General features: G+C 51.4%; 9 protein-coding genes across 9 annotated transcripts; 6 read left to right on the top strand and 3 right to left on the bottom strand.

The window, feature by feature from the left end:
• The first annotated feature begins 84 nt into the window (after positions 1–84).
• On the top strand, positions 85–2,040 carry BDW70DRAFT_144353 (nitronate monooxygenase). The gene is made up of 2 exons (XM_073738238.1): positions 85–1,583; positions 1,655–2,040. The coding sequence occupies exon 1, from the start codon at positions 486–488 to the stop codon at positions 1,563–1,565; it is 1,080 nt and encodes a 359-aa protein (XP_073591629.1). The 5' UTR covers positions 85–485; the 3' UTR covers positions 1,566–1,583; positions 1,655–2,040.
• A 2,322-nt stretch (positions 2,041–4,362) lies between these two features.
• On the bottom strand, positions 4,363–6,031 carry BDW70DRAFT_164155 (MFS transporter; the record flags this gene model as incomplete). The annotated part of the gene is made up of 4 exons (XM_073741425.1): positions 4,363–4,561; positions 4,617–4,748; positions 4,820–5,809; positions 5,868–6,031. 4 exons carry the CDS (start codon positions 6,029–6,031, stop codon positions 4,363–4,365), a joined length of 1,485 nt encoding a protein of 494 aa, XP_073591628.1.
• A 109-nt stretch (positions 6,032–6,140) lies between these two features.
• On the top strand, positions 6,141–8,171 carry BDW70DRAFT_124432 (Zn(II)2Cys6 transcription factor). The gene is made up of 2 exons (XM_073734839.1): positions 6,141–8,070; positions 8,122–8,171. The coding sequence occupies exon 1, from the start codon at positions 6,251–6,253 to the stop codon at positions 8,009–8,011; it is 1,761 nt and encodes a 586-aa protein (XP_073591627.1). The 5' UTR covers positions 6,141–6,250; the 3' UTR covers positions 8,012–8,070; positions 8,122–8,171.
• A 528-nt stretch (positions 8,172–8,699) lies between these two features.
• Positions 8,700–9,283, bottom strand: BDW70DRAFT_124375 (uncharacterized protein). Its single transcript, XM_073734838.1, has one exon. It carries the CDS (start codon positions 9,183–9,185, stop codon positions 8,841–8,843), a length of 345 nt encoding a protein of 114 aa, XP_073591626.1. The 5' UTR covers positions 9,186–9,283; the 3' UTR covers positions 8,700–8,840.
• On the top strand, positions 8,942–11,097 carry BDW70DRAFT_124434 (cytochrome P450). The gene is made up of 2 exons (XM_073734840.1): positions 8,942–9,498; positions 9,570–11,097. The coding sequence occupies exons 1-2, from the start codon at positions 9,323–9,325 to the stop codon at positions 10,960–10,962; spliced, it is 1,569 nt and encodes a 522-aa protein (XP_073591625.1). The 5' UTR covers positions 8,942–9,322; the 3' UTR covers positions 10,963–11,097.
• A 2,028-nt stretch (positions 11,098–13,125) lies between these two features.
• BDW70DRAFT_164152 (uncharacterized protein) lies at positions 13,126–13,722 on the top strand (the record flags this gene model as incomplete). The annotated part of the gene is made up of 2 exons (XM_073741424.1): positions 13,126–13,300; positions 13,346–13,722. 2 exons carry the CDS (start codon positions 13,126–13,128, stop codon positions 13,720–13,722), a joined length of 552 nt encoding a protein of 183 aa, XP_073591624.1.
• A 611-nt stretch (positions 13,723–14,333) lies between these two features.
• Positions 14,334–16,514, top strand: BDW70DRAFT_153891 (uncharacterized protein; the record flags this gene model as incomplete). The annotated part of the gene is made up of 7 exons (XM_073739730.1): positions 14,334–14,437; positions 14,563–14,785; positions 15,398–15,481; positions 15,523–15,576; positions 15,629–15,969; positions 16,285–16,376; positions 16,423–16,514. 7 exons carry the CDS (start codon positions 14,334–14,336, stop codon positions 16,512–16,514), a joined length of 990 nt encoding a protein of 329 aa, XP_073591623.1.
• Positions 16,515–16,998: 484 nt separating this feature from the next.
• On the bottom strand, positions 16,999–18,556 carry BDW70DRAFT_172097 (uncharacterized protein; the record flags this gene model as incomplete). The annotated part of the gene is made up of 2 exons (XM_073743407.1): positions 16,999–18,341; positions 18,408–18,556. The coding sequence occupies 2 exons, from the start codon at positions 18,554–18,556 to the stop codon at positions 17,216–17,218; spliced, it is 1,275 nt and encodes a 424-aa protein (XP_073591622.1). The 3' UTR covers positions 16,999–17,215.
• A 2,332-nt stretch (positions 18,557–20,888) lies between these two features.
• Positions 20,889–23,297, top strand: BDW70DRAFT_172096 (NADP-dependent oxidoreductase domain-containing protein; the record flags this gene model as incomplete). Its single annotated transcript, XM_073743406.1, has 5 exons — positions 20,889–21,524; positions 21,591–22,496; positions 22,594–22,722; positions 22,863–23,026; positions 23,084–23,297. The coding sequence occupies 5 exons, from the start codon at positions 20,889–20,891 to the stop codon at positions 23,295–23,297; spliced, it is 2,049 nt and encodes a 682-aa protein (XP_073591621.1).
• Between the last annotated feature and the right edge of the window lie 379 nt (positions 23,298–23,676).

The raw sequence follows: 23,676 nt of genomic DNA, 5'->3' as shown, positions 1-23,676 counted from the left end.
GGTCGAGCTCGCTTAGTCATCATTCAGTAAGCTAGATATAGATAGGCGGCCATGTCGGCCATCCAATAATGACAATTGTCCATCCCTTTCCACACTTCCTGCAATGTATTATGCATCATCCAAAGGCTTGTTCTAGCGAAACGAACGACTCATACTGATTGCTTTCCTATTGGTCTCGTATTCATCATCGATTCAGCCCTTCAGAACCCAGAGCTCTGCGCAGACAGACACCCTGAACCAATGCACAAACCCTTCTTCCGTAATTCCGTAATTTCCGCAACAGCCGCTCACGGGCCGACGTGACTCACGACCCGGGTTAGGAGATCCATGATGTTAAATGGTGGCATTCATAATGCATGCATAAGTTGCCTCCCTGTCATCCTCTAACAGTCCCCGCATCTAGGATAATCTCGGCAGCCATACCTTCTCCATCGTCTGAGGGATAAAGCTCGCATTTTCTTAACTCTCGAAACATCAAACACATTATGTCCAAGTCCAGTCTCAGCAAATTCGCTGCTCAATTCCCCTGGGCCGCCGTTCCCCTAATAGTCAGCGCCCCGATGCGAGTCATGGCAGGTCCCAAGCTCGCCGTTGCAGCCTCCACGGCAGGAGGGCTAGGCTTCATCGGCCCGGGCATCAAAACAGCCAACATGATAAACGACCTTGAAGAAGCCTCGTTGCTGATCAAGAATTCAAAGCTCGCCTCGCTAGGACCAACCCTTAGGACTCTGCCCGTGGGTGTTGGTTTCCAGGTTTGGAGCGACGATCTGGACACCGCGGTGCGTGCAGTCAGGGAGTTCAGGCCCTGCGTTGTGTGGCTGTTTGCCCCGAAGGAATTCACAGACTTAGCCACCTGGTCGCAGAGGCTGCGGGATGTGTCGCCCGACTCGCAGATCTGGATCCAAGTTGGCACATTGGGCGAGGTTAAACGTCTCCTTACGACGGGGACAAGCACAAGCACACGCGAGACGCCAGACGCCATTGTCGTTCAGAGCAGCGAGGCCGGCGGGCACGGCCGGGCAAGTGACGGCCTCGGCCTGGTTTCGTTGCTCCCTGAGGCAGCCGATGCAGTTGCCGCAAGTCAAACACCAGAAATCCCGCTCCTGGCAGCGGGCGGCATTGCAGATGCCAGGGGCGCATCTGCCGCGCTCTGTCTGGGTGCATCGGGGATCGTGCTGGGGACAAGATTCCTCGCTGCCACCGAAGCGCGTATCAGTCCTGGCTACCAGCGTGAGATTGTGCGCGCCGATGACGGCGCCGCCAGCACCACGCGGACGCTGGTGTATAATCATCTGCGTGGGATCACCGCGTGGCCGGAGGAATATAGTCCGCGGACGATCATCAATCAATCGTTTGTTGAGCATCAGGCTGGCACGGCCTTTGAGGAGTTGAAGAAGCGCCACGACGAGCATTTGCAGTTGGGGGATGCTGGGTGGGGGCCGAATGGGAGGCTAGCGACGTATGCTGGGGCATCAGTTGGACTGATTCATGATGTTAAAGATGCAGGAGACATTGTGAGAGAGATCAGGGAGGGGGTGAAGAAGATGGTTCGGTTTACAGATTAGGCGAATCTTGGTGTTGAGGTGGGTTATACTAACGCAATAACCTGCAAGCATTCTCTTCTCCTTACTGACTTGGACATTATTACTTTTAGAGGCCAAGTCAAGTAACTTATATTTTGTCTCCTATATCTGCGACCTTTGAACTTATGCTATATTACAATGATTTTCATAATGAGCTATAGTGGAAGCTCATGATTGAACGAGACTTATCATGCTTTGCACCTGTTATTTATACATTCCCTGTTTTCCTAACCCCTAGTCAGGCTTCTAAGAAGTAAATTATGCGCTAGTAATTAAATTCTGAGATTGTTCTTAAGAGCGCACTATAAGATGAAGTGGCACAACAAAGAATGTGATACCAGGCTTTGTTAGCAAGCGCGGGATATGTCAGGAAAATTGGAGATACTGTTGTCGCCACTTAATTCAGTATCATATAACGCAAGATAGTGAATCAACGGAAATTGTATCATGCAGAAAAGAGTAAGAATGCTGTTAAAAATACTTTGATGGTATATTGTAAGCAAGTCATAATTTGTTTTGTTGTGTATGCTGTAGCATACGAGTAAACAGTATTTTGACAAGTATTGACTACGAAAGGAGCAATTTTCGCCATCAATGCTAACATAATTGCAAACTAAAGTGCAGCTTACAGATTAAGTAATACCCTGATTGAGACGACGTATAATGCACATATACAGAATACAGTTCTAGTTACTGAGCGTCCAACAAATGGTGTCCTTGGTCTCCTGTTCAGAATTGATCTTCGAAACTGTTTATTTCAGATGACTCGCATGAAGTCCGCTTTGCATCCCTTTCCGTACACCATCTGAAAGTAGTGGTTATAATAACAGACTTGTCACCTTTTTCAGCTTCTAAACCAAGACTCCTTTCAGGATTACCAAAGTCAGGCCCAGTAACGCCAGAAACTAGCCTAGTCAAGCAGCGCTCTGTGACCGCTGTTGAGCAGATTCGGTCGGCTGGTTGGCGGCGGCTTCCTATGCTATTGTTTTCTACAAGCTTAGATGTAAGAATTGCCATACCGAACCGACTATTAGCCCTGTAAATCTATTTCAATGTGCTTAACTTAGAGACACCTCAGGTGCTTGAACAACTTTGATTTCCCACCCATTTTTTAACTATCGTAGCGGGTTCCGTGTGTATAGCTAAGCTGGCAATGCCCACCTTACAATGTGTCCAATCATATTTTTCGTCTTTGCTCGGGATTTTTGCACAATATACTCCGTCACAGTATTAGGTTCCCCATGGTGTAAGAACTGATACAAACCTTCCTGCTTGTTGGTAATCGTGATTTTGGGTTTTGTGTTGTTTCTCAAGACATATCCTCTTATCTCAATGGCATTTCGAGATGATTTACGGTCCATGTAATACACCCCCACTGCCTCGCTTGCAGACTCTATGCCAATGATTTGTCGCTTCCATAACTCATGCCTGCCGGGTTGATGCAATCTAGCTTGATTGGGCGGATATCTTCACCCGCCGGCGGCAACACACACCGGCCTTTTTGTTCGAGATAAGTTCTTACTGTACCCCCCAGACGAACAGCGACATGTTTCAGCCCTAAAACCCTGTCGAGACGGAGCTCGTCTTGAACGTAGATGGATTGTAAGGGATGATTATGTTCGGGCTAAGATCACGTAGGTCTTCCGGGACGGAGGAGCTGCTCAAGAAGACAATAAATCCAAAGCCGGTAGATTTCGAGCTTCACTTTCTATTAGTGGACTTCGAATGAGCCATTCTAGAATAGACGTTACATGGTCAGTATTACAGCTACTCTACCAAGTATATAATTAGATTTGATGTTTATGATCGGCTGGGTACTGTTCGTCTCATATACTATAGGATCAATTCCAACGCGATTTTGATATCAGGTTTTGCCTTGAACAATTCCAGCTTTCTAAGCCTGGGGATCTATTACAGCTTTTTTACTTCTTTGAGCTTGTATTCATCAGTCCTAGTTATCTACTCTTTATAGTAGATTTGAATTAATTTATATATTTCCAATAGCCTCGTACATAGTATCTTTTGAACAGCGTAGGCATACGGATTGTCAAGCGCGAACAACATTAGACATAGCTGAGGCCTCTTGGCCATAGCTAGTTATTCTTTATAAGGTTATACCTTAAGCCCTTAAACGAACTCTACACATAGACGGTCCGGGCTCTATCGCCGGTCATATAAAGCGTTCAACATACTTCGGTATGCAGGTGCTTTTCTACTCCGTATTACTAGTCAAAGAATAAATGGCTTGGAATTAGCCATACTAAGCTTCTATCAAGCGTATACATTTTCGATCACGCAGGACTGTTAAAGTTCTTGCCCTTGTACTTGAATGTCAATGGAGGAGCTGAGCGTATACAGCAAAGGAAAAACTTGTACTCTACCCGTGGCAGAGCGCTAGAGACAAGGTTATCTCAGGACAGTACTTCAAGGATAGAAGGCAGTAATTTCCCAGGACCGCTATTCAAACATTGCGAAAAGAGTATCCATGTTTGCGTATAGTGTTTGGAACGTCCATCCCCTGCAGCTTCTGCTTATTGTCGACCCTCTGCCACTTCTTGATGCTCACTCCCTCGCCCGAGACATGCCTCAGTATCCAGAAGTACCATACTATTAGATACAGATATGTATCTCGAGACGAGTACGCATGGAACTAATCCATGCGGACAGTTATTAACAAGTGACCAAGCTCACAGCGCCCCCTTATTACTTGTACCTAGCGTATATTTTTGAGGCAGTCCCGGTTAGATAAGTATGACGGCTCAACCTATCCACGAAAGCTTCACCCTGCCGTCCGCCTTAGTCGCGGCCCAAGGGCCTTAAAGGCGAACGGAATTGGGACGAGTACTGCAGCTAAGCAGCCAAGCAGGGTGGCTGCCCACTGCACCCCCATAATCTCGAACATCTGCCGAGTGAAGAGGGGAAAGCCGGATGCAAAGGCTGACCGGAGGATGATGTTAGCAGCAACAGCAGAGGCGGCGCTGTAGTAATATCAGATGGCTGTTTGTCTGATTGAGCGTTGGGGGGAAGACCTACACCGGTAGATAGGCGTCAACGAGGTAGTTGAAGCAGGGGAAAAATATGCAAAGAATGCCGAAGCCGATAGGGACTCCAGCGGCTGCTGGTGCGGCCCAGTGGATGCGGGGGGTGAAGCCAGTCCACCCGAACCTTGAGACCAAAGTCGATTAGGGATATACGGATGCGTGGGTGGAGGCATAGACGGACAGTATGAAGCTTACCAGAACAGACCAAGGGCGAATATCGGAGCCCCCAGCATGGCCGGACGCAGTCGCCACTCGGGAATGGGCACATTTCCGTTCTCCGCCAGTTGCTTGGTATACTGGGCTTGCTGGGAAAGGATAAAGCAGAGGGCCAGGACGACGCCGATGATCAGCCCGACGAACATGAGCCCAGCGAGCCCCGGGCGTAGACCATGGATGTGCTCGAAGACGTACGGGAAGGCCTGGAGTAAGGCATAAACCAGACCGTATATGAAGGACATGTACAACGATATAAGAAGCAACACAGGCTCGGTGACGAGCAGGCGCAGCGGGCGGGTGAAGTACTTTTCGACCAGAACGGCGATCTCTAGCTCGACCGTTTCCTGTTCCGCATGAATGGCCCAGTTTTCCGGCCTCTTTTTTCGAATGCCAGATGCCTTGGCAGCGAGGATACAGGGAGGGTACGTCTCCTTTAAGAAAAGAATGGAAAGCGCGCCAATGCCTAGGGCCAGAATGGCTGGGATGTACAGCGTCCATCTCCAGCCGAGAGGACCTGACGCCATGAACCCGCCAGCAATAGGGGCGACAAATGGGCCCCCGAATACAGTCAACGCATACAGCGCAATTGCGACGCCACGGTGGGTGTTGTTGTAAATATCGGCGAGCACGCCCGGGACCACGCTCAGTTGGCTCGCGCCGCACACCCCGGCAAAAAAGCGACAGATGATCAGGGTCTGGACCCCCTGTGCAGTCGCACAGCCGACAGTGAAGATCCCTTGGCCGAGGATGGCGATCACCAGGGGCAGTTTCCTGCCTATAAGCTCGGACATGGGCGCCCAGATGACTGGACCTGTGGCGAAGCCCAGGACGAAGAGAGCTGTCCCGAGATTAATCACTTCCCTTCCTACATCGAAGTAACGGCCGGCCTGGTCGGCTGCGGGCGAGAAGATGGCGCTGTTCAGGGAGGCGATCAATGTGCCTGAGCAGGCCATTATCGAGGATATAAGTCTAGTAATCCAGCAACATCAGGTTAGCGGGCACCCCGTTTGACCATCAGGCAACGTACTTGACTGTCAACGGCCAATTCTGAGGATGCATGGGATCATCCGGTCCTTCAAAGTCGACAAGATAGCGCTCTCGATCTGGAAGTGCTTGAGGAAATGGCTTTCCTGCCCCGATTGAGCATTTCTCGATTGGGGCCCAGTCTTCCTGCGCATCAGAAAGAGTCATCGTACCAGCTCTTACAGCCTGTCTTCCCTGAGCTTGCAGAGTGTAACACGCTATGAGGATATTATTCCAGATACCATATGGTTTTATATTACCAACCTCTCATCTTATCGGATACGGCGGGAATTGCGGGAAATGCGGGTCCTGCGGGCCCTGCAGGGACCAGTCAGCGCATGCTGACACGTAACCACTGACTGGCTGATTGCATGACTGCATAACTGCATGGTAGGGTATTTGTCGGCTCATCTGCCGCAGCATCCGTTAACCAACTGCTGCTTGCAGTCCTCCTGCAGAGAGAATAGGATGACCTCAGTCCCTCTTAAACGTAAGCGCGCCCGCGTGGCCTGCGAGCCCTGCCGTAGTCGGAAGAGGAAATGCGATGGCGCCGCCCCCTGCGAGACATGCAGGGACTGGGGTTACGACTGCTACTACGCAGCCGGCCCAAGCTCTAAGCACAATGCCGGGGCGTCTCCTAGCGAGCCGCCGCCTGGCGTCTCTGGCCTCGGCGGAGACAGCCATCGTCTGGTTGTTGATCCGCAGCGGGTGGCGCGCGGTCTCACGGCCAACTCGAGCGCCGTCTTCGTGCGCAAGATGGGCCTCAAGGTCGATCCCGCCAATGCGCCGCGCGTGAATCTTTTCGCCTGGAATGTCGGTGCGCGCCGCCTGTCATCGGGGCTGGTGCCTGCTCCTGCTAGGCTGCCCCTTGTCGACCTTGTCCCGCTGGGCAGCATGAGACAGTTGGCTGAGGTTTACTTTGCCAAGGTTGACCCGTGCTATGGATTTATTGACCGGCAGGTGTTCTTACAGCGACTCGATGCGCGGTGGTCATCTAGCGGTAATGGCCGAAGTGGTATCTACGATAGTGTCCTTGCAGGTGTGGCGGCGCTGGGGCTGCTGTTCTCTGAACGAACCGCCAGTGCGACAGAGCTACAACTGATCGAGACTGCAAAGTCTATCCTGGAAAGTTACGATGGATATGCACCGCCCTCTCTTGACCTGATCACTGGCTGGGTGCTGCATGTTGTCTATATGCGGATGACTGCAGCGCCGTATTCGACATGGCTTGCCAGTTCGACGGTAATACATCTCGTCGAGGCCGCAGGTCTCCAGCATGAAAATCCCAGCACTGCCTATGATCCAGACATCCGCCGGCGCTTGGTGGGTGTTGCCCTGCACCAGAACATGTGGCCTTCCTACGACATCGGGCTGTCCAGAGTGCAGGTCAAGGCCGACTTGATACAGTTCACAGACGTCCGGTCCAAGCCAGGAGACTACACGGCCGAACTCCTTGGCCTGCTGCCTATATCAGCCCGCCTCGATCCTGAGGAAACCGATGGCGACGGAGACAGTGACGTCCACCTGCACCAGTCCCTCCTCGAGACCCTCGACCGAACCCACACACAGCCGCCCTCCATCCTCGCCCAGACGAACCTGGTCCTCTGTATCTTGCGCCGCCTCAACCTCCTCAACATCAGTACATCTCCCGCTCTGCCGGACCGCATCCTCGCCCTCTTCCAACGAGCACTCCAGTCGGCACGCAGCATGCTCACAGCCTGCTGTCCGTGGCAGCACATCGCCAACGTCCCCTTCCACATCATTACCATCCTCCTGGAAATGGACACCCGCGCATCACTCGAACTCCTTCCCGAGGCCGTACAGACTGTGAAAATGGTCGCTTCGATATACAACACACCCACCATGCGCGAGGCCTATACGACGGCGAGGTTCCTGGTCTTCGTTTATCAGCAGCGGCGGTCCCGCGATGTCCGGTTACTAACCAGCGTGCTTGATGCGGATGGGCAGCCCGGGGCCGAGCTCGAACCTGGCAGTGCAGCGGGCGATGGGATGCAGCCCGCTCTGCCGCAGCCGAGTCCGAATCTGGGTGAAATGCCGCTGCTGGAAGGGTTGGTTGCCGATATGTCTGAACTGCAAGACCTGGACTTTGGCCAGTTCTTGAGCCTCGATACGCTTCGGCCAGTGTAGCAAGTTGTCCAATGGTTGTACTACGCAGGACCAAGCTGTGAACGGGGAAGAGTCGAAAGGTATGGTCTTCTTATCGAGGTTTGAGCATCCTTCTCATATATTGTCAAAAGCTTGCGCACTGTCAAAGAGAAAACAAACATGGGATGTCACGAGCCAACGAAATGGATATTGTCTATGCTCCTCTTTCATCGCCAGAGACAACCTTATGAATCCTACACCTCGACAAGCAATGTTTTTTTCTTTGGATATGCTACTAGTTTAAGTATCCTTTATCGGGCCCAGGCGCAACAAGCCCTGGCCCATATCAATTCTGGCCTTCCCTCAGGTCCCAGACCGTCATCATCCCAACCAGGCCCCAGGTATCTCCAAGAAAAACAGAAAAAAAAAAATCCCTCATTCCATATTTGCCATCCATGGAGTCGACCAGGTTCACCGCGAGCAAGAACCATGCTCGACCTGTCGGTGACGGTGGAGGAATAAGAATGCGATGAGCAGAAGCCAAGCTGTGCGGCGCATACAAGGGGCATCTGCCCATCTTCATCCTCCATTTTTTCTACCAGAATTCCTACCAATATTACTACCAGCAAACTGCTGGTGGATCTACCGAGCTGCCGGTGTATTGTACTGAAGCATCGCTTTCGAGAGGATTGCTTAGTCTGCTGAAGCCGCAGAGGGAGACCAAACTGCTGCGGCGGTTTTCCGGCTGTTGGGGGCACTCCGGTATCGTTTTATAGGCACTATGGCCTAGAAAGTGAGGATATGAGTCGTGTATTACTTTGACTTTTTGTTGTTTTATATAGCCTCTTTTTTTCTTATTTTTTCCTTAATTTTATAAAGAGTCATCCCCACCCCTCCCCCAAAAACCTGGGTAGAGGCTGGCTATTAGCACTGCAAATAGCCTCACGAGTGAACTGCATTGCGAACTCTGGAGAATTATCTTCAGCACTCCACATGTCACATTATCATTGAGCCAAATGGCACAGGTTAGAGGCACCATGACAAATCGAGACTCGCGCCCCCCACAGAAGCGGCCCAGCTGAAGGAAGCCCAGCCTCACGGAAGTAGGACTAGAACAAACGTAGGTTAAATCGAAGATCTTGCATTGACTTGATCCCTGTCCCTGAATTTTGCATTTACTTTTCTTTCTTTTCTTATGCCACATCCCTATCCACATCTTATTCTCGTTAAACCCTTGGTCGACCTATTCGCGAGGCTTTTGGTTCGTTTAGCCTGCATCGCTCAGGCCCAACCGGCTACCTATCGTCACCGGGAGTGGACCCCATACGGAGTCTTAGCTCTATCTTCACCAGCATGCTCGAACCATTCCATCTCCTCATCCTTCTCGGTGCGGTCACGGCCTTAGGATACATCTTAAGTCAACACGGTCTTGATCCTCGTGAGCCACCGGAAGTGCACAGCAAGGTTCCCGTCATCGGTCACCTCCTCGGCTTGATGCGCCATGGCATGGGATATTTCAGTCGAATTGCGTATGTACCTGTGACCCTTCTACCTCCTTCTCCTTCCCCTTTACGTACTTCGTACTCACCCGAGGAAACAGGGCGGAAAACTCCTCCCACCCGATCTTCACGATCAACCTCCTCACCAACAAGCAATACATTGTCACCTCCCCGTCCCTGATGCAGGCAGTTCAGCGCAACAAAAGAACACTCAAATTCGCACCTCTCGTCAACTTCACTGCAGAGCGGTTTGCCGGAATCCCCGAGTCAGGGATGAGGCTACTCCGCGACAGGGAAGCCGGTGGAGCGGGACTAAGCGCAGAGACTGTGCACGCGATGGAAAAGACGCTCATCGGGCCGTCATTAGATCGCATGAATGAGGAGATGGCGAGAATGTTGAGCCAGCTCGTGGATGAGCTTGCCGCGAGCCCACAAACAGTTGATCTGTACGCGTGGTGTACACGCGCAATCACGGCCGCAAGCACAAATGCCTCATACGGCCCGAAGAACCCGTACAAGGACTCGGCAATCGCGGATGCATTCTGGACCTTTGAAACGAACATCGCCCCGCTGATAACAGGGATCTTCCCCTCCATCATGGCGCGAAAGGCGTACAGGGCGCGCGAAACAACCTTCGCCGCAGTTCTGGCGTACTTCCAAACAAAAGGCCACGAGCAAGGCTCGGAACTCACAAATACCCGGTATCGTGTCATGCACGCGGGAGGTCTCTCAGATACAGATATCGCGCGCGCCGAAGTCTCTATGGGACTGGGGCTGCTGTCAAATACCGTCCCCGCCGCTTTTTGGGTCCTCTTTGATCTGTATTCCAGGCCGAGTTTGCTGTGTGAGGTCAGGGAGGAGGTGATGAAACATGCGGTCCGCATTAAGGATACGCAGACGCCTATGGGGAAGAAGCATATAATCGATATCTCGGCGCTCCGTGACTCATGCCCTTTCTTAGTGTCAGCGTACCAAGAGATCCTGCGGACTCGGTCTGCCTCGGCTGTTACGCGCGTAGTCACGGAGAACACAGTGCTTGACAACAGATATTTTCTCAAGAAGGGCGGGGTCGTGAGTATCCCTGCCTCAGTAATGGGCGCGGCTGAATCCGTTTGGGGCCCTGAGTCGGCGAGTGAGTTCAATCCGAGACGGTATATGAGGCAAACCACCCCCCATGGCAGCACAAGTCCGCGCCGGACAGGCGGCTTTATGAGCTTCGGCGTATCACCGACTATCTGTCCAGGACGGCATTTTGCCTTCTCGGAGATTTTGGCTCTTGTGGCCATGGTGATCTTGAGGATTGATCTGACTCCTGTGGATGATGGCGCCTGGAAAGCACCGGAGAAGAACTCGATGGCTATTGCTTCTGGGATGTGCCCGGTGAAGGGAGAGTTTTGGGTCAAGGTGGCTAGGAGGGAGAGTGAAGGCGAAGGAGTAGAATGGGGAGTTGAAGCGAGGGAGGGGAGTGGGATGTTTAACCTGATGGTTGGTTGAGTCTCCAAGAGGTGAGAGAAGAAGGCATCTTTACAGTCTGGTTTGAAGAGAACCTAGGATTTTCGAAGGATCGCCGCTAGCTACCTAATGCCAGCCTGATGCCTTTTCCTGTCCATAATAGCCAAAATATAAAATCTAAAAATGATAAGAAGGAGATAAAAAATCACCCTGTGCATCAAGCATTGATTCAAACGAAGCACAGGAATGCCAACAGTACGTACCACAATCTTCTGCACGCTCTCAATCATCAAGACATTCCCTATATTTTTATATGAACGCTCCTACACCGGTCATTCAGCGCCGGACTCAGCAAATACAACCTGCAATCCATCCATACCTGCTCGCAATACTTAGTTGGAGCTCTGGTATGACCTAGGTGGCGGACCCGGAGAATTCTGCGCAGCAATTTTCCGTCAGGAGATAGGCCTGTCTAGAAGAAACTGCCAGTATATACGTCCATATTGCTAGACTGTAAAAAATAATCGAAATATCGTCTTCGTGGCCACGGATTTGCCGCTGTTATGACATATGCTTCGATCATAACATCTGCCGCAAATAGACTTCTCCATAGGTAAATACGCGAATCTAGTCCTGTAATTCTCAGACCTAGGATCTGGTTCAGTATCTTATTGCTATTTTCCTGGTTTGTAGTGGACATTTCTCTCCTGGGGTACCTCTTCTTGCTTACTTCTTCGATCACCAGAACTTTTACCCCGCTCGTGCAGTCTGATATTGGCGTCTACTATCTGTGACTTCCAGCACACCCACACCGCTTCCCGCTGTAGATATAGCCTGTCTTCTGGTATTTTATCTTCGCTATGTTCGTAAATGGCAACCCTTTGCAGCTGTTGCACTGCCCTGCTCAGCAAACGGAGCTGCTTCCCCCTTCTCAGTGAATCGGAATGGGACGAGAACGCCACCAAAATTCGGGACGATCTTCGGCAGACAGCTGGGAAAAGACGTCAAAGGTCCATAGCCGCAATAACTGGTGCGGCGTTATCTTGCTCGCTGTGTGAGAAGATCGTTGAGATCCTCAGAAATTATCAAGATTGCGGGGAGATTCTGTCCGTCAGAACGCTCCTACTCACATGTTCGCCAACAGACTTTGAGATCCAGCTGGAATTTTGTACACAGAACGGCGCAGTAGTAGCCTCTCATCCAATCTGTGTGGAAGGCAAACTGGATATGCTTATCCATCTGGAAACAAGACGCAACCTGTTAAGGAAAAGCAGATTCTTCACCCGGAGAGCCAACAGCAACTGCTGCGACAAACATCCAGCCCAGTTCTCCATCAATCCACGTTCTCTATCAAGGAATTCAAGTGCTGAGTACTGCAAAACGGATCAGTGAAAATGTAGAGAGGACGCTCAAGAAGGTTGGCTACCGACGAGGCTCGTCTTCGTCGGCTCATCTGCGCACCCCGTGGATCCGCGTCTCGTCACAATTGCGGATTTAGAGTCATATGCACAGCCAGCAGGCTATCTTGCCCTATACATAGTGGGGGAGCACAGACTTTCTCACGCTTATAAAAGAAAATATTGTCGATTTTTCCGAACGGATTCCCGTCGAAGAGTTACGGTCGACCTTTCGAGATACAATCGAAACGACGCGCGCTAGGATATCAGTACGTCTGGATCGACTCTCTATGCATTATTCAGAGCGACGAGAAGGATTGGCAGTTGGGGTCAGTGACGATGCATCGCATTTACCGGAATGCAGCCTGCACTTTGGCTGCCTCGACCGCAGAGAGCCTGGAGCAAGCGCTATTGGATGTTGCAAAACCGACAGAGAAGACCTCCATTAATCGTCCACTAGAGCTACTTTATGCCCCGACAAATACCTTTACCATCTATTTCGATCCAGAACGTTTCTTGCTGAGGCGACTTTCACACTCACCCTTGCTGAAGAGAGGTGGGTGGTACAGGAACGGCACCTCTCTCGGCAGACGATATATTTTGGATCCTTATTGATCTGGGAATGCCGGAAATCCCTCATAAGCGATGGACGTCCTCATGAAGTCAAAATTCAATAATCCCTTGTTGCGCAGCCCAAGATCTGGCCTTCCTTGCTACAAGGTGAAGCCAGTCCTTACCGGTATTGGACTCGAGCGGTTGCGTTGTTTAGTAAGTGTACGTGAAAAAACGAGAAGATAAGCACGTTTCCATGTCTATAATTTCAAAGACTCTTGCGCCAGCTCTGGCCTCGAGGTACTTTGCCGGTGTGTGGGAGGCCTATCTTCCTCAGAGCCTGCTTTGGCGTCTTGATAGACCGCTCTTGCCACCAAAGAGAGCGAATCCTTCGTTTCAGAGACCGGATCCGAGTGATTTCCCATATATTGGTATGTCATGGATACTCAAACCGTCTAGTGCTGAATGTTAATCAGAGCAAAAGCCATCGTGGTCATGGGCCTCTGCAACCGGCGTCCTGTCTCAATATATCCCAATTGCCGGTGACCATATCCCATTGATCGTAATGAAGGAAATATCCGTGAAAATCCGAGGAGGTGGTCCATTTGGTCAGATTAAACACGCCTTCATCGTTCTAGAAGCCAAGATCTTTAGTCTTGGAGCCCTTGGGCCCCTCTCACGCCAGTTAAACATGCGAAACGCTGAAGCTGAAGGTATTGAGCCATACTGGCTCCAAGTCGACGCGCCTCTTTGCAGTGAAACCATGGTCTACATCCTTCCTCTCCTACATTGTGCACAAGGGAACTATGGCTTCCTTTTGGAATCCGCTGGGCCATCCCTGCAGGCTGGTTGAAGTCTACAAGAGGGTAGGGTTTGCTCGAGCCGATTACAAGGGCTGTCTTGCTAAGACCGATGGTTCTTTCCTGGCTGCACGCATGCGCGGTCATGGCCGAAGAACGAGATTGAGACCTTAAAGCTTGTTTAAGAGCCCCTTTCATAAAGCAAGTCCTGCTGCACTCGTTGGTCAAACAAACACAGGAATTATATTCTCTAGATTTCAGCTAGAGATAATGGGGTGAGGACTATCAACAGAATAGCAGGCTTATCAACACTGCACTGGAGCAACTCCTGAGGTTTGCATTTATCATTCGGCCCATGGGGTTCTCTTGCCTTTAGGTGAAGATACAAAGGGCCTTCTCTGCGACTGCCCGTCTATCCTCGCTCCTTGCTTATATCAGTTTGACTAGTTGTTGTTGATCCACTCTTGATCGAGATTCTCTAGGCTTACTTTCAGCTAAAGAGCCCCTCATTTACCCCGCTCTGATCTGTGTCTAGAATCCTATCCACCTCTGTCTCAACAGGCCAGATATTGTTGGGACGTTGGAAGGTACCTCACTTACCTCTGACCGTAGAAACTCTGTGAGAACAAGACACTTGGAATTGGGCTGTTTGTTTTGTCATACAATGCAGGTCTCCGTCGTATCTGGCCAAGACGCTATAGCCATAAACCTGCACGCCCATTATGAGCAGCGTCTTCGTTTGGATACCATATATCCCTTTCAATCTGAGTTCACCCAGGGCTGCCTTCTCAACTGTCGCAAGAAGACTAAGACCAAATCTGCAACGAAAGTGTACACAGCTCCTACTTTCACGGAACCTAACTTGCGCGGACAAAAATGCTAACTGTGCACAGCGAGAAACAGGCCGCGGCGGTATACAAGACAGAGCCTTTTACGCTCCGCGATATGGTTTCGTCAGCTGAAAACGGTTGTAGAGGGTGCAGATTTCTTGCGGCTCTGCTGGCCGGGGTTGGCTCAGTCTACGCCTATACGGAGCTGGAGCTGGCGGGCATGGCGTTCAAGTGGCTGGGCTCGAGCTTTCTCCTGGAGATGACTGCGGAAGATGGCAGGAAGCGGGTTATCCAGTTTTTCAATATCAGAGGTAGGTAGTTGGGCTGCCTTGACCGCGAGTGCGGCGTCTGGGTGGTTAAATAGTGGCAATCCATAGGAGCGCAGATGCGAATCGACGGGATACCTGAGTCTAATATGCTGACGGGAAACACTGCCCTGCCTTTATCCTTTGATCGAGCCCGTCGCTTCCTCCAGAACTGCGAAGCTAGACATGATAAGTGCGGTTCAGGCCGCGTTGTCCCTCTACCGAAGAGAGTCATCGACGTCACCGAAATCACCTCTGAGATTGGGGACACGGGATTCAAACTCGAGACGACTGAAGGCAGAGTCGGCACATATGTCTGTCTCTCGCACTGCTGGGGTGATGCGAGCCAGATCCACACCCAGACGCTGACCACGACCATTGATGGCTATCACAGGTTCATCGCTTGGTCGGAGTTGCCAAAGACATTTCAAGACGCAATTGTACTCACCCGTCGCTTGGGAGTTCAGTATCTATGGATTGATTCTCTATGCATCATTCAGAACTCAAAGCTCGATTGGGAGGTGGAGTCTGTCAAGATGGGCGAGATCTACCGAAACAGTTATCTCACAATCGCCGCGTCGGCGTCGGCGCAGTCTTCTGGTGGCTGTTTTTCTGAGTCAATACCAGACAGTTGCCTCCTGATCCAGGACCCGGGGTGGCCTGCTGTATATCTCGGTGTACGGGATTGTCAGGGCGCCGGAACGATCAACGTTAGAAGGGACAAGGAACGATCGTTCAAGGCCCACTTCCCGCTCTTCACGCGAGCGTGGGTGTATCAGGAACGGATGCTCTCACGACGGATTCTCTTCTGCAACAAATTAGAGTTCCAGGTCGGCTGTCAGGGAGGACTGTCGTGCGAGTGCGGCGGAGGCTCAATAGCGCCGCATTTCAAGCCCGTGCCTACCGTGATGAATGTGGCCAAGCTCAAGACACTGTCCGAGCTGAAGCCAGACGAGGGCGGCGGCGGGTTGGTTGGCGACGATTTCACGATGCTGATCTATCGCAACTGGGTGGATATAGTGGTGAGCTATGCGAAGCTGGATATCACGGTACCGTCCGACAGACTTCCTGCTATATCTGCCACCGCAAAAATCGTTTCTCGGAATATGAAAAGCGAGTACCTAGCTGGGATATGGCGAGCGACGCTCATGGAAGGATTGCTTTGGTACGTGAGAGGACGCCCGTCTCGGCCCCGGCCAGCATGGGGAGACACGGATTGGCGAGCGCCGTCGTGGTCCTGGGCGAGTATAGACGCCCCCGAAGGACTCGGTTTTATTGAGCCCGGCAAAAAGTTCTCGACCTTCTTCGACGAGAAGATAGAACGTGCAGAGTGTGTATTGGCGGGTGAGAACCCCATGGGCGAAGTGACTACGGGCTTCATCCGTCTTAGATCATCGTTGGGGACAGCATTCTGGCGGACGCGATGTCGAGGTTGCGCAACTCCAGTGAGTAAGACAAAGACGCAGGGCATACGGCGCAGTGACTGCACGCTCTATACCGTGGAAGCCGACGGGCCACTCAATCAAGTCTGGACAAGATGCACATTTGCGGAGCCTGCCTTGGATCTTTTGGGTGCGAAGTTGTCATTCTATGGGGATGCCTACGTCGACCGAGATAGATATGGGTTCTTCAAATGTATTGGCAAGGGGGCATGCAGGCTTGCGCCATGTTATCTACTTCATGTTCCTCGAGAGAGACGCCCTGAGATAGTCGGGGATGAGCGTATACCGTCTGATGCATTTCTGGTCTTGACGAAGCTGCAGCCACACGAAAACAAATTTGAAAGAGTTGGCTTGGCTGTCATTGCTCATGGGTCAAGAGCTAACAGGGATCAGTGGTTCAAGGAGGTTTGGCATGATATTGCCTTGCCGGAGGAGACTATAACCCTTGTATAGGATGACGATCTGGGTTAATCATTTCACTGAAGTTGGCCACGCCACCATTTGACCCGAATCGGCTGCAATTCCTTTCTTTTACTTCCAAAGTCGGGGTGGTATAAGAAAACTTGGTTCTATAGCAGCCCACTAACTCTCGTAGATTGCTCAGCTGGATATCGAGCTGCGCTTTCCTCTGAACCACCTTTGAACCAAGTCTCTTTCATTGGAATACTCGTTCCTACACATAATATATTAGAAATATAATGTCTGGACATTGCAATATAGTGAGATTCATTCTGGTCCGTGATCCGACATGGCATTCCCAAGCCTTTAGGAGGCTCTTTTTCCCTTGTAGAGAAAATGTAGAGAAGAAAAAGCTCATATGCCTAGCCAATGAACACTCAACTTACACAATCAGACTTGCTGATGCGCTGGACATGTTGTACCTAGGTGATGCGCAACAGAAAGAAAAAGACAAAGAAAAAGAAGAGAAGATGAAGAAGGCCAAACTTGGAAGCTTGGAACGACATTAATTTACTTAAACCCTTTTTCAACATCTAGATCCTTATACCGCCACTTTGAGACTCTGCGCTTTAACCTTGGTGCTCTCAGCTCATCCTGAATGCGGTCCTTGATGGCCTTCATATCCGGCGGCCGCTCCCTGATGAGCCTCTGCTTCTCGTTGAAGGTATTCCACCATGAGTCATCGTGGCCCCGTCTATGAGGCAGCAAATGCCAGTCCCAGAGGCTCCTCTGCTCCTCTTCGGTCAGATTCAGCCACGCGTATAAGTCCTGACGAGCAGTTGATCGCTTGTCCAGAGGAATCGGTCCCGGATCGCGTCTGTACAAGACGCCCTTGCCATCCCTGGCAAATTCAACGTCTTCCGGCCACTCAAAGACAGTTGCTTTCAGCTGCGGTCCCGCCTGGTAGACGTACGGCACGGCCTCCTCCCCCCATAGCCACCGCCACCCTTTTGCAATCCTAGAGTCGTCGCAACCATAGCCGTAGCAGATCAGGACCGTCGGAATGACCATCAACGCGACCACGTATAGCTGGGTCGCCAACTGGGCCATGCCTAGTGTGACGACGTGAACGGTAAAAGCCACCCATCCAGTCCATTGCAAGAGCCGGTAGATCTCGGGTGACCGGACGGGCGTCTCGGTGACGAAGACACCGCGCAGGAGATGCTCGGGGATAAACATCGTGACGGCTCGCGAATCAGGCATGACGACAAGGATCTTGGCGACCTCTGGTCGCCACTGTCGCGAGTCCGGCCGCGGCGCCGGCGCCTGCGGATCCTTCTTGCGCTTCTCCTTCCATTCCTCTAGCGCGCCTGTAAAGGTGGTAGGGAGGGGCTTTGCGGCCGCGACGGTTTTGTTGATTGCGTGGCGGTTCTCCTGGATCATGTACGCACGCACGATGATGAGGAGTATAATTGCTATCGTATTCGCAAACCCGTACCAGTCGCCAGACAGGACCGTCATGGCAAGCAGGAAGCCATTGAAGGTAGCTGAGATTAGGGCTGGGACAATGAAGTACATCCACCGGGGCCGAGGCGTCTTGTCGACCTCCCAATATACGAGGCTGCGCGAGACATGGAATTCCTGCGTCTGCATCCACCGCGTAAACCACGCTGCGAGGTTCCCTGTCACGATGCCGCTGGACACGTTATATAGCGTGAACGTAGGCTGTTTAGCGCGGAATCTATCGCCGGCAAAGACGAACCCGGCCAGCAGCGGCATATATTCCAGCCAGTAGCTGGGCGCTAAACGGCCGACGGCGATATCAACTTCGTTGGCGCCGAGGAGAGTGACAAGACCGAGAGCGTCGATTTCGAAGGGGGCCCATGTCGAGAGAGCTTTCCAGGGGTACATATCCAATATCTGCAAAGAGGATGGATTTTTTTGCCAGTTCTAATATAAGAATTATGGTTGTAAAGGTGTATTGTGTCAGAAAGGCCGTTAGAGAGGGGCAGAGCGGGGAAGAACATTTAGATGAGTCAAGTGCCTAGGTAAGGCGTTATTCCAGCATTCGGCATGTACCCTTAGGCTGCCTTATCAGAAGCCAAAGCCTCGCCGCTTCGGCGGTCGCCTCTGCTCTATGAGCGAGGAGCGTTATCGGTGTCGAGACAAGGCCGATTAGGGCCTAATTCTCCCGCATTTCAAATAGCCTACACCGTCTCGTCTTGATTTGTTTTTATCACTACTGTAAGTAATTTAAAGATCAGAAGGTCTGGCATATTCCCACATATTCTTATAAGTTCCTTCCCAAAGCCTTATGCTATTTTGATCGAGACCCTGCTGCGAATCTGCCTCTCTCCCTGTTCACGTCGACGGTACCACTCCCTGACTCTCTCTCGCTCAGTCTCCATCTGCGATTTGAGGACGTCCAGGTGCCTCTGGCCGAAAAAGTTCTGAAGTTTGACTACTGTCTTTGGCCCGTGGAGACACAGATGCAAGTAGCGCGCCTGCATCTCGAACTCGTGGATGCAGCCTTTCAGATACATCGAGGCAAAGAACCAGACCGCAATACAGAATTCTTGCAACATTGGCAATCAAATCATCGCTTGTTGATAAGGGAAGCCAGTACTATGCTCTAGCTCTAAGGATTCTCTGCGGTCTGTAAGAGGCCGCGCACGACAAGACGGGGACACCATAATACTTGATGAGTCAATAAACTCGGCCGAGCGAGCAGTGTCAATTGCGAGATATGGAGATCTTCTTCAGGCGATGCTGCACTGGCCAGGTTGTATGACAAGCGATTCGAGCTCACGCAGTACTATCAGATCTGGACCAGACTCTCGCCATTCGTGCCGAACTGCTGCAGAATATCGAAGACAGCCCCGAAATACATCTCTACCCAAATCTCGGAGCCGGATATAATCGCCGGTGAGAGATTACGGGTGATACAGAAGCCATGGAAAAGAAATAGGGTGCGATCAAGCCTCGTTCAAAGTTGCGCCTACTGCGCCCATAAAAGGCTCCCATTTTCCTTAAGGGACCTGGCTACGCGCAATCTACGGTCACATATAAAAGGATACTTGGAGCTCACTGGTCAAATACCTGATATTGAGGCCGACTTGCTCGAAAAGTTGCCTATCTTGCATTGGCTGGCAAAGACACAGGACGCAAGTTTGGTGCAGCGGCAGCGCCAGGTGAGTGACACTTCCTAGAGGCGTTCTGAAAGCTCAAGAAGACTGGTGGACCTGGAATATGTCATACGCGCCACTCTCACTGCTTTTCAAAAAATAACAGACAAGCGCGCGGATTGGGGCCGCTCTGAGATGCTTTTAGAGTACAAACTCCAACTGTGGTCAGACCATAGCGGCAAGTTCCCCGAGTCTGATGTGGCGGTCCTGACATTTGAGAGTAAGGGAAGAGCTACCTCCACCAGAAGCAATTGAGGCGTTTGGTGGGGTGAGGACGCCATACATGATAAATATGAGTGAGCTGCCGGTGGAAGAGCATGCCTCCTCCTGTGGACGCACAGTGCGACTAGCCTGCAGACTGAAACAAGAAACACTTAGTCAGGTTGATGGAGGCATCATATATGAGCTGTCAAGCCCTCGGTGCAAATCCATCCTGTGCGTCTTACTGTGCCTTCATAGCGTACCCTGACCCGTTCCTGCTATTGACCTGGTATGCTGGACGTGTTAAGCCTCATGGACCGTCTGAAACTCAGCTGGGCAACCAGTGGCTAGCCTCCAGCACCAAGCCACCTTCATGCTGAGCCATAATTTGCCGATACACAAGGATGCTGAAATTACAGCGAGACTCCAAAGTGGCCAAGGTGTCGGTAGGCCGCTAGAGATAACCAATAGCAATTGCCAACGCAAGCATCTAGATGCATGGCTGCCCAGTATAGCAAGCGGCAGGCCATTAACCAATTACTGAAGAGATCCAAGCCGCGGTCCGGACAAGACTGCATTCGAGAATCGCCCTTATTGGCCATGACGCCTTGCCTCGCTCAAAGAGTAGGGTCCAGGAACCCCGAATTCGCGCGAGCATACCCGAGGTGTACTCCATAGCTCTGAGCCTCTGCTGCTGCTCACGTTTTAGTAAGGTCCCATTATTCTAAGCGCCGTCTTTGCATAAAACAGCAAGAATGCCGTATGTATTTATCCAGAATCTTCGGAAGGACCAGGCAGCGTACCACTAAACGATTGCGCCGCTGAGCACTCACTCAGCGAACCTGGAGGCGTAAAACATGCCGATCGGAGCATATTCACAATACTCGAAGTCAGCCAGTTCCTTAGCTAGGGCCGTCACTGCTCTAGCAGGACGCCACTCCGTCAGTCCTGCGCCCAGATCTCGGCCAGTCTCACATGCCGCGGCAAGATCAAGGGCCTACAGCATCGCCTTGGTAGGCACCGGATACCGGGGGTATAGAAGCCATTTCCTTAGTCTCTTGGATAGCCCGACCCTCTCGATAACAGCCGTCTGTGACACCGATGGCACGGCACTAGAATCGTTCTCGGTCGAACACCCAGGCATTCCCACATACAATTCCCTGTCCTCGCTCCTGCACTGCCACCGGCCCGATTTTGCCATCGTATCTGTGCCCCATTGCGCCCACTTTGAATGCATCACTGCTCTCGCAGCGAAGGGTGTCCATGTGTTGAAGGAGAAGCCAATTGCGGAGTCGGTGGATGAGTATGAGTGGATGACTGGTTTGCCGGTCAAAGTAGGAATCACTTTTCAGAAGCGGTTTGAGCCTCACTTTTTTCACTTTAGGAGCTTGCTCCCGCTTGTGGGGGATGTCGCCGCTGTTGACGCTAGCCTTGCTCTAAATATCACCAACCTTGAGGAGACATGGCGTGCAAGCGCTGGTGTCGGAGTGACGGTAGGTTAACGCCGCACTATTCAGAGTACGCGTACGGGAACGGGGGCTAACCTGAACTACCGATAGGAAGATCTTGGATGTCATATGCTCGATCTCCTCGTATGGCTTCTGGGACTGCCGGACTCTGTGATGGCGCAGCAGGTCTCCTCCGTACGACCGTCCCAAAGGTACGGCGGGGACGACGTCTCTGACATTATGATGAGCTGGGGGACCCGGAACTGCATAGGCCATGTACGGTTGTCACGCGTCGCTCATAAGCCTGTTTCATCGATCGTAGTGACCGGGACCAACGGGTCCCTGATCCTCAATGGACAAGAAGTCACCCACTATGACACTCAAGGCCGCGAAACAATAAGCACCACGCACCGGCCAGACGAGAAGCAGGTGATTCAATTCATGGTCCAGGAGTTTGGGGACTGGGTTACTGGTCGTAGACCAGCATTTTCCACCTCTCTGGCAAACGTGCGGAATACGGTCTCACTCGTTGACGCTGTCAAGATGTCTCTTGCTAGTCGCCAGCCCCAACGCCCGCTCCCACTATCTGCGTCTTCGACCGGTGTTTGGGGTGCCATCAACAACCGAAATCGGCTCTCGTCTAAGACTCTTACAAGTCGAGTATCAGTAGCCACTTTATTCACCTCTATCCATGCCAAAAACAGAGACAGATCCTTCCGCCTCAATACAGGAGCATTGATTCCGGCCGTTGGCTTGGGCACACGCAGAGCCCAAAAACCTGGTGTGGTTTATGAGGCTGTTCGTTCAGCATTGAAAACCGGGTATAGGCATATTGACACTGCCATGTCTTCCGGGATTGAGCATGAGATTGGACAAGCTTTGAAAGACTCTGGAGTCTCGCGGAGTCAGGTCTGGGTCACCACAAAGCTGGACAATAAATGGCATACGCGCGTCCAGGAAGCTCTGGATATGTCTCTAAGTGAGCTGGATATGGACTATGTTGACCTCTATCTCATGGTACGGACCGGTCTCGTCTGAATTACAAGAGGAAGGGCTGACATGTTCCCACAAGCATTGGCCTGTACCCGTCGACCCAAATAATTCTTCCACGCAGCTGGCCAATTGGGACTTTATTAAGACATGGTATGACAAGATATTTCCCTCGCTAATGGCTGGAGTCCTGTTGCTAAGCTCTACAGGGAAGAAATGCAAAAGCTTGCAGCAACCAAAGTGCGAAATATTGGTGTTTCAAACTTCGGCATCACACACCTCAGGAGACTGCTCAATCATCCCTCTTGCAAGATTGTCCCTGCTGTTAACCAAGTTGAGGTGCGCAGTCCATCAGATATATGTAGTTCGTGTATCGTCCTTCTGACAGAATAGCTTCATCCCTACTGGCCATCAAGAAAGCTTCTGCAGTACTGCCGCAATCATGAGATTCATTGTACAGCCTATGCCTGCCTTGGGTCTACACATTCTCCGCTACTAGAAGACAAGGTTTTGCTTGAAATCTGCCGGAGAAGAGGCAAGTCACCGCAGCAGGTTCTGTACGTATCAAGTCCCTATTTAGTATTATGTTTATGCTATAAGTATGTTGTCCCCAGCACTGACATCTCAAGGATCATGTGGGGTCTCCAGCGCGGCACCAGTGTAGTACCCAGAACCGTCAACGCTGCTCGCATTGAGAAAAACTTTGATTTGAACAACTGGGCGCTGAGTGACGATGAGATGAATAGATTGAACCGATGCACCACCCGGTTCAAGTCTTGTACTGATGACTGGCTGCCGGCAACAGTCTTCTATGGAGACGAGCACTGAGAGACGGTGGATACCATGTCCTATTTTCAAGGCACAGTGCAACTAGGTATCATCACACACGCATGAACAGTGATTTTTATCTCTCAGCGGAACAGGCTGCCCTCTAGAGCCGATATTTTATGAACTAGTACCAAAATTTAACCAATTACCAAGGCATTTTGCTCATACTGCAGGAACAGGACGGGCCATTCCATCAGTCCTGCTACTTAACGTTCCCTCTTAAGAGAGTCGAGACAAGCAAAAGTTAAACAACATGTTTGTCTCCAAAGGCAGCAAGTGTATTCGGAGAGGTAGCCATCCTCCTATCTTCTAAATGACTTGTCTCTCGTTGTCAATCCCACTAACTATTTGGGCTATATTCAGGTCCGTTTGGGTCCTA

This window comes from Aspergillus foveolatus, assembly GCF_047715535.1.
Source record: "Aspergillus foveolatus strain CBS 279.81 unplaced genomic scaffold BDW70scaffold_93, whole genome shotgun sequence".
Taxonomy (NCBI): Eukaryota; Fungi; Ascomycota; class Eurotiomycetes; order Eurotiales; family Aspergillaceae; genus Aspergillus; species Aspergillus foveolatus.
The sequence above is the reverse complement of the archived record's forward strand: the minus strand, read 5'-3'. Positions and strand labels throughout refer to the sequence as shown.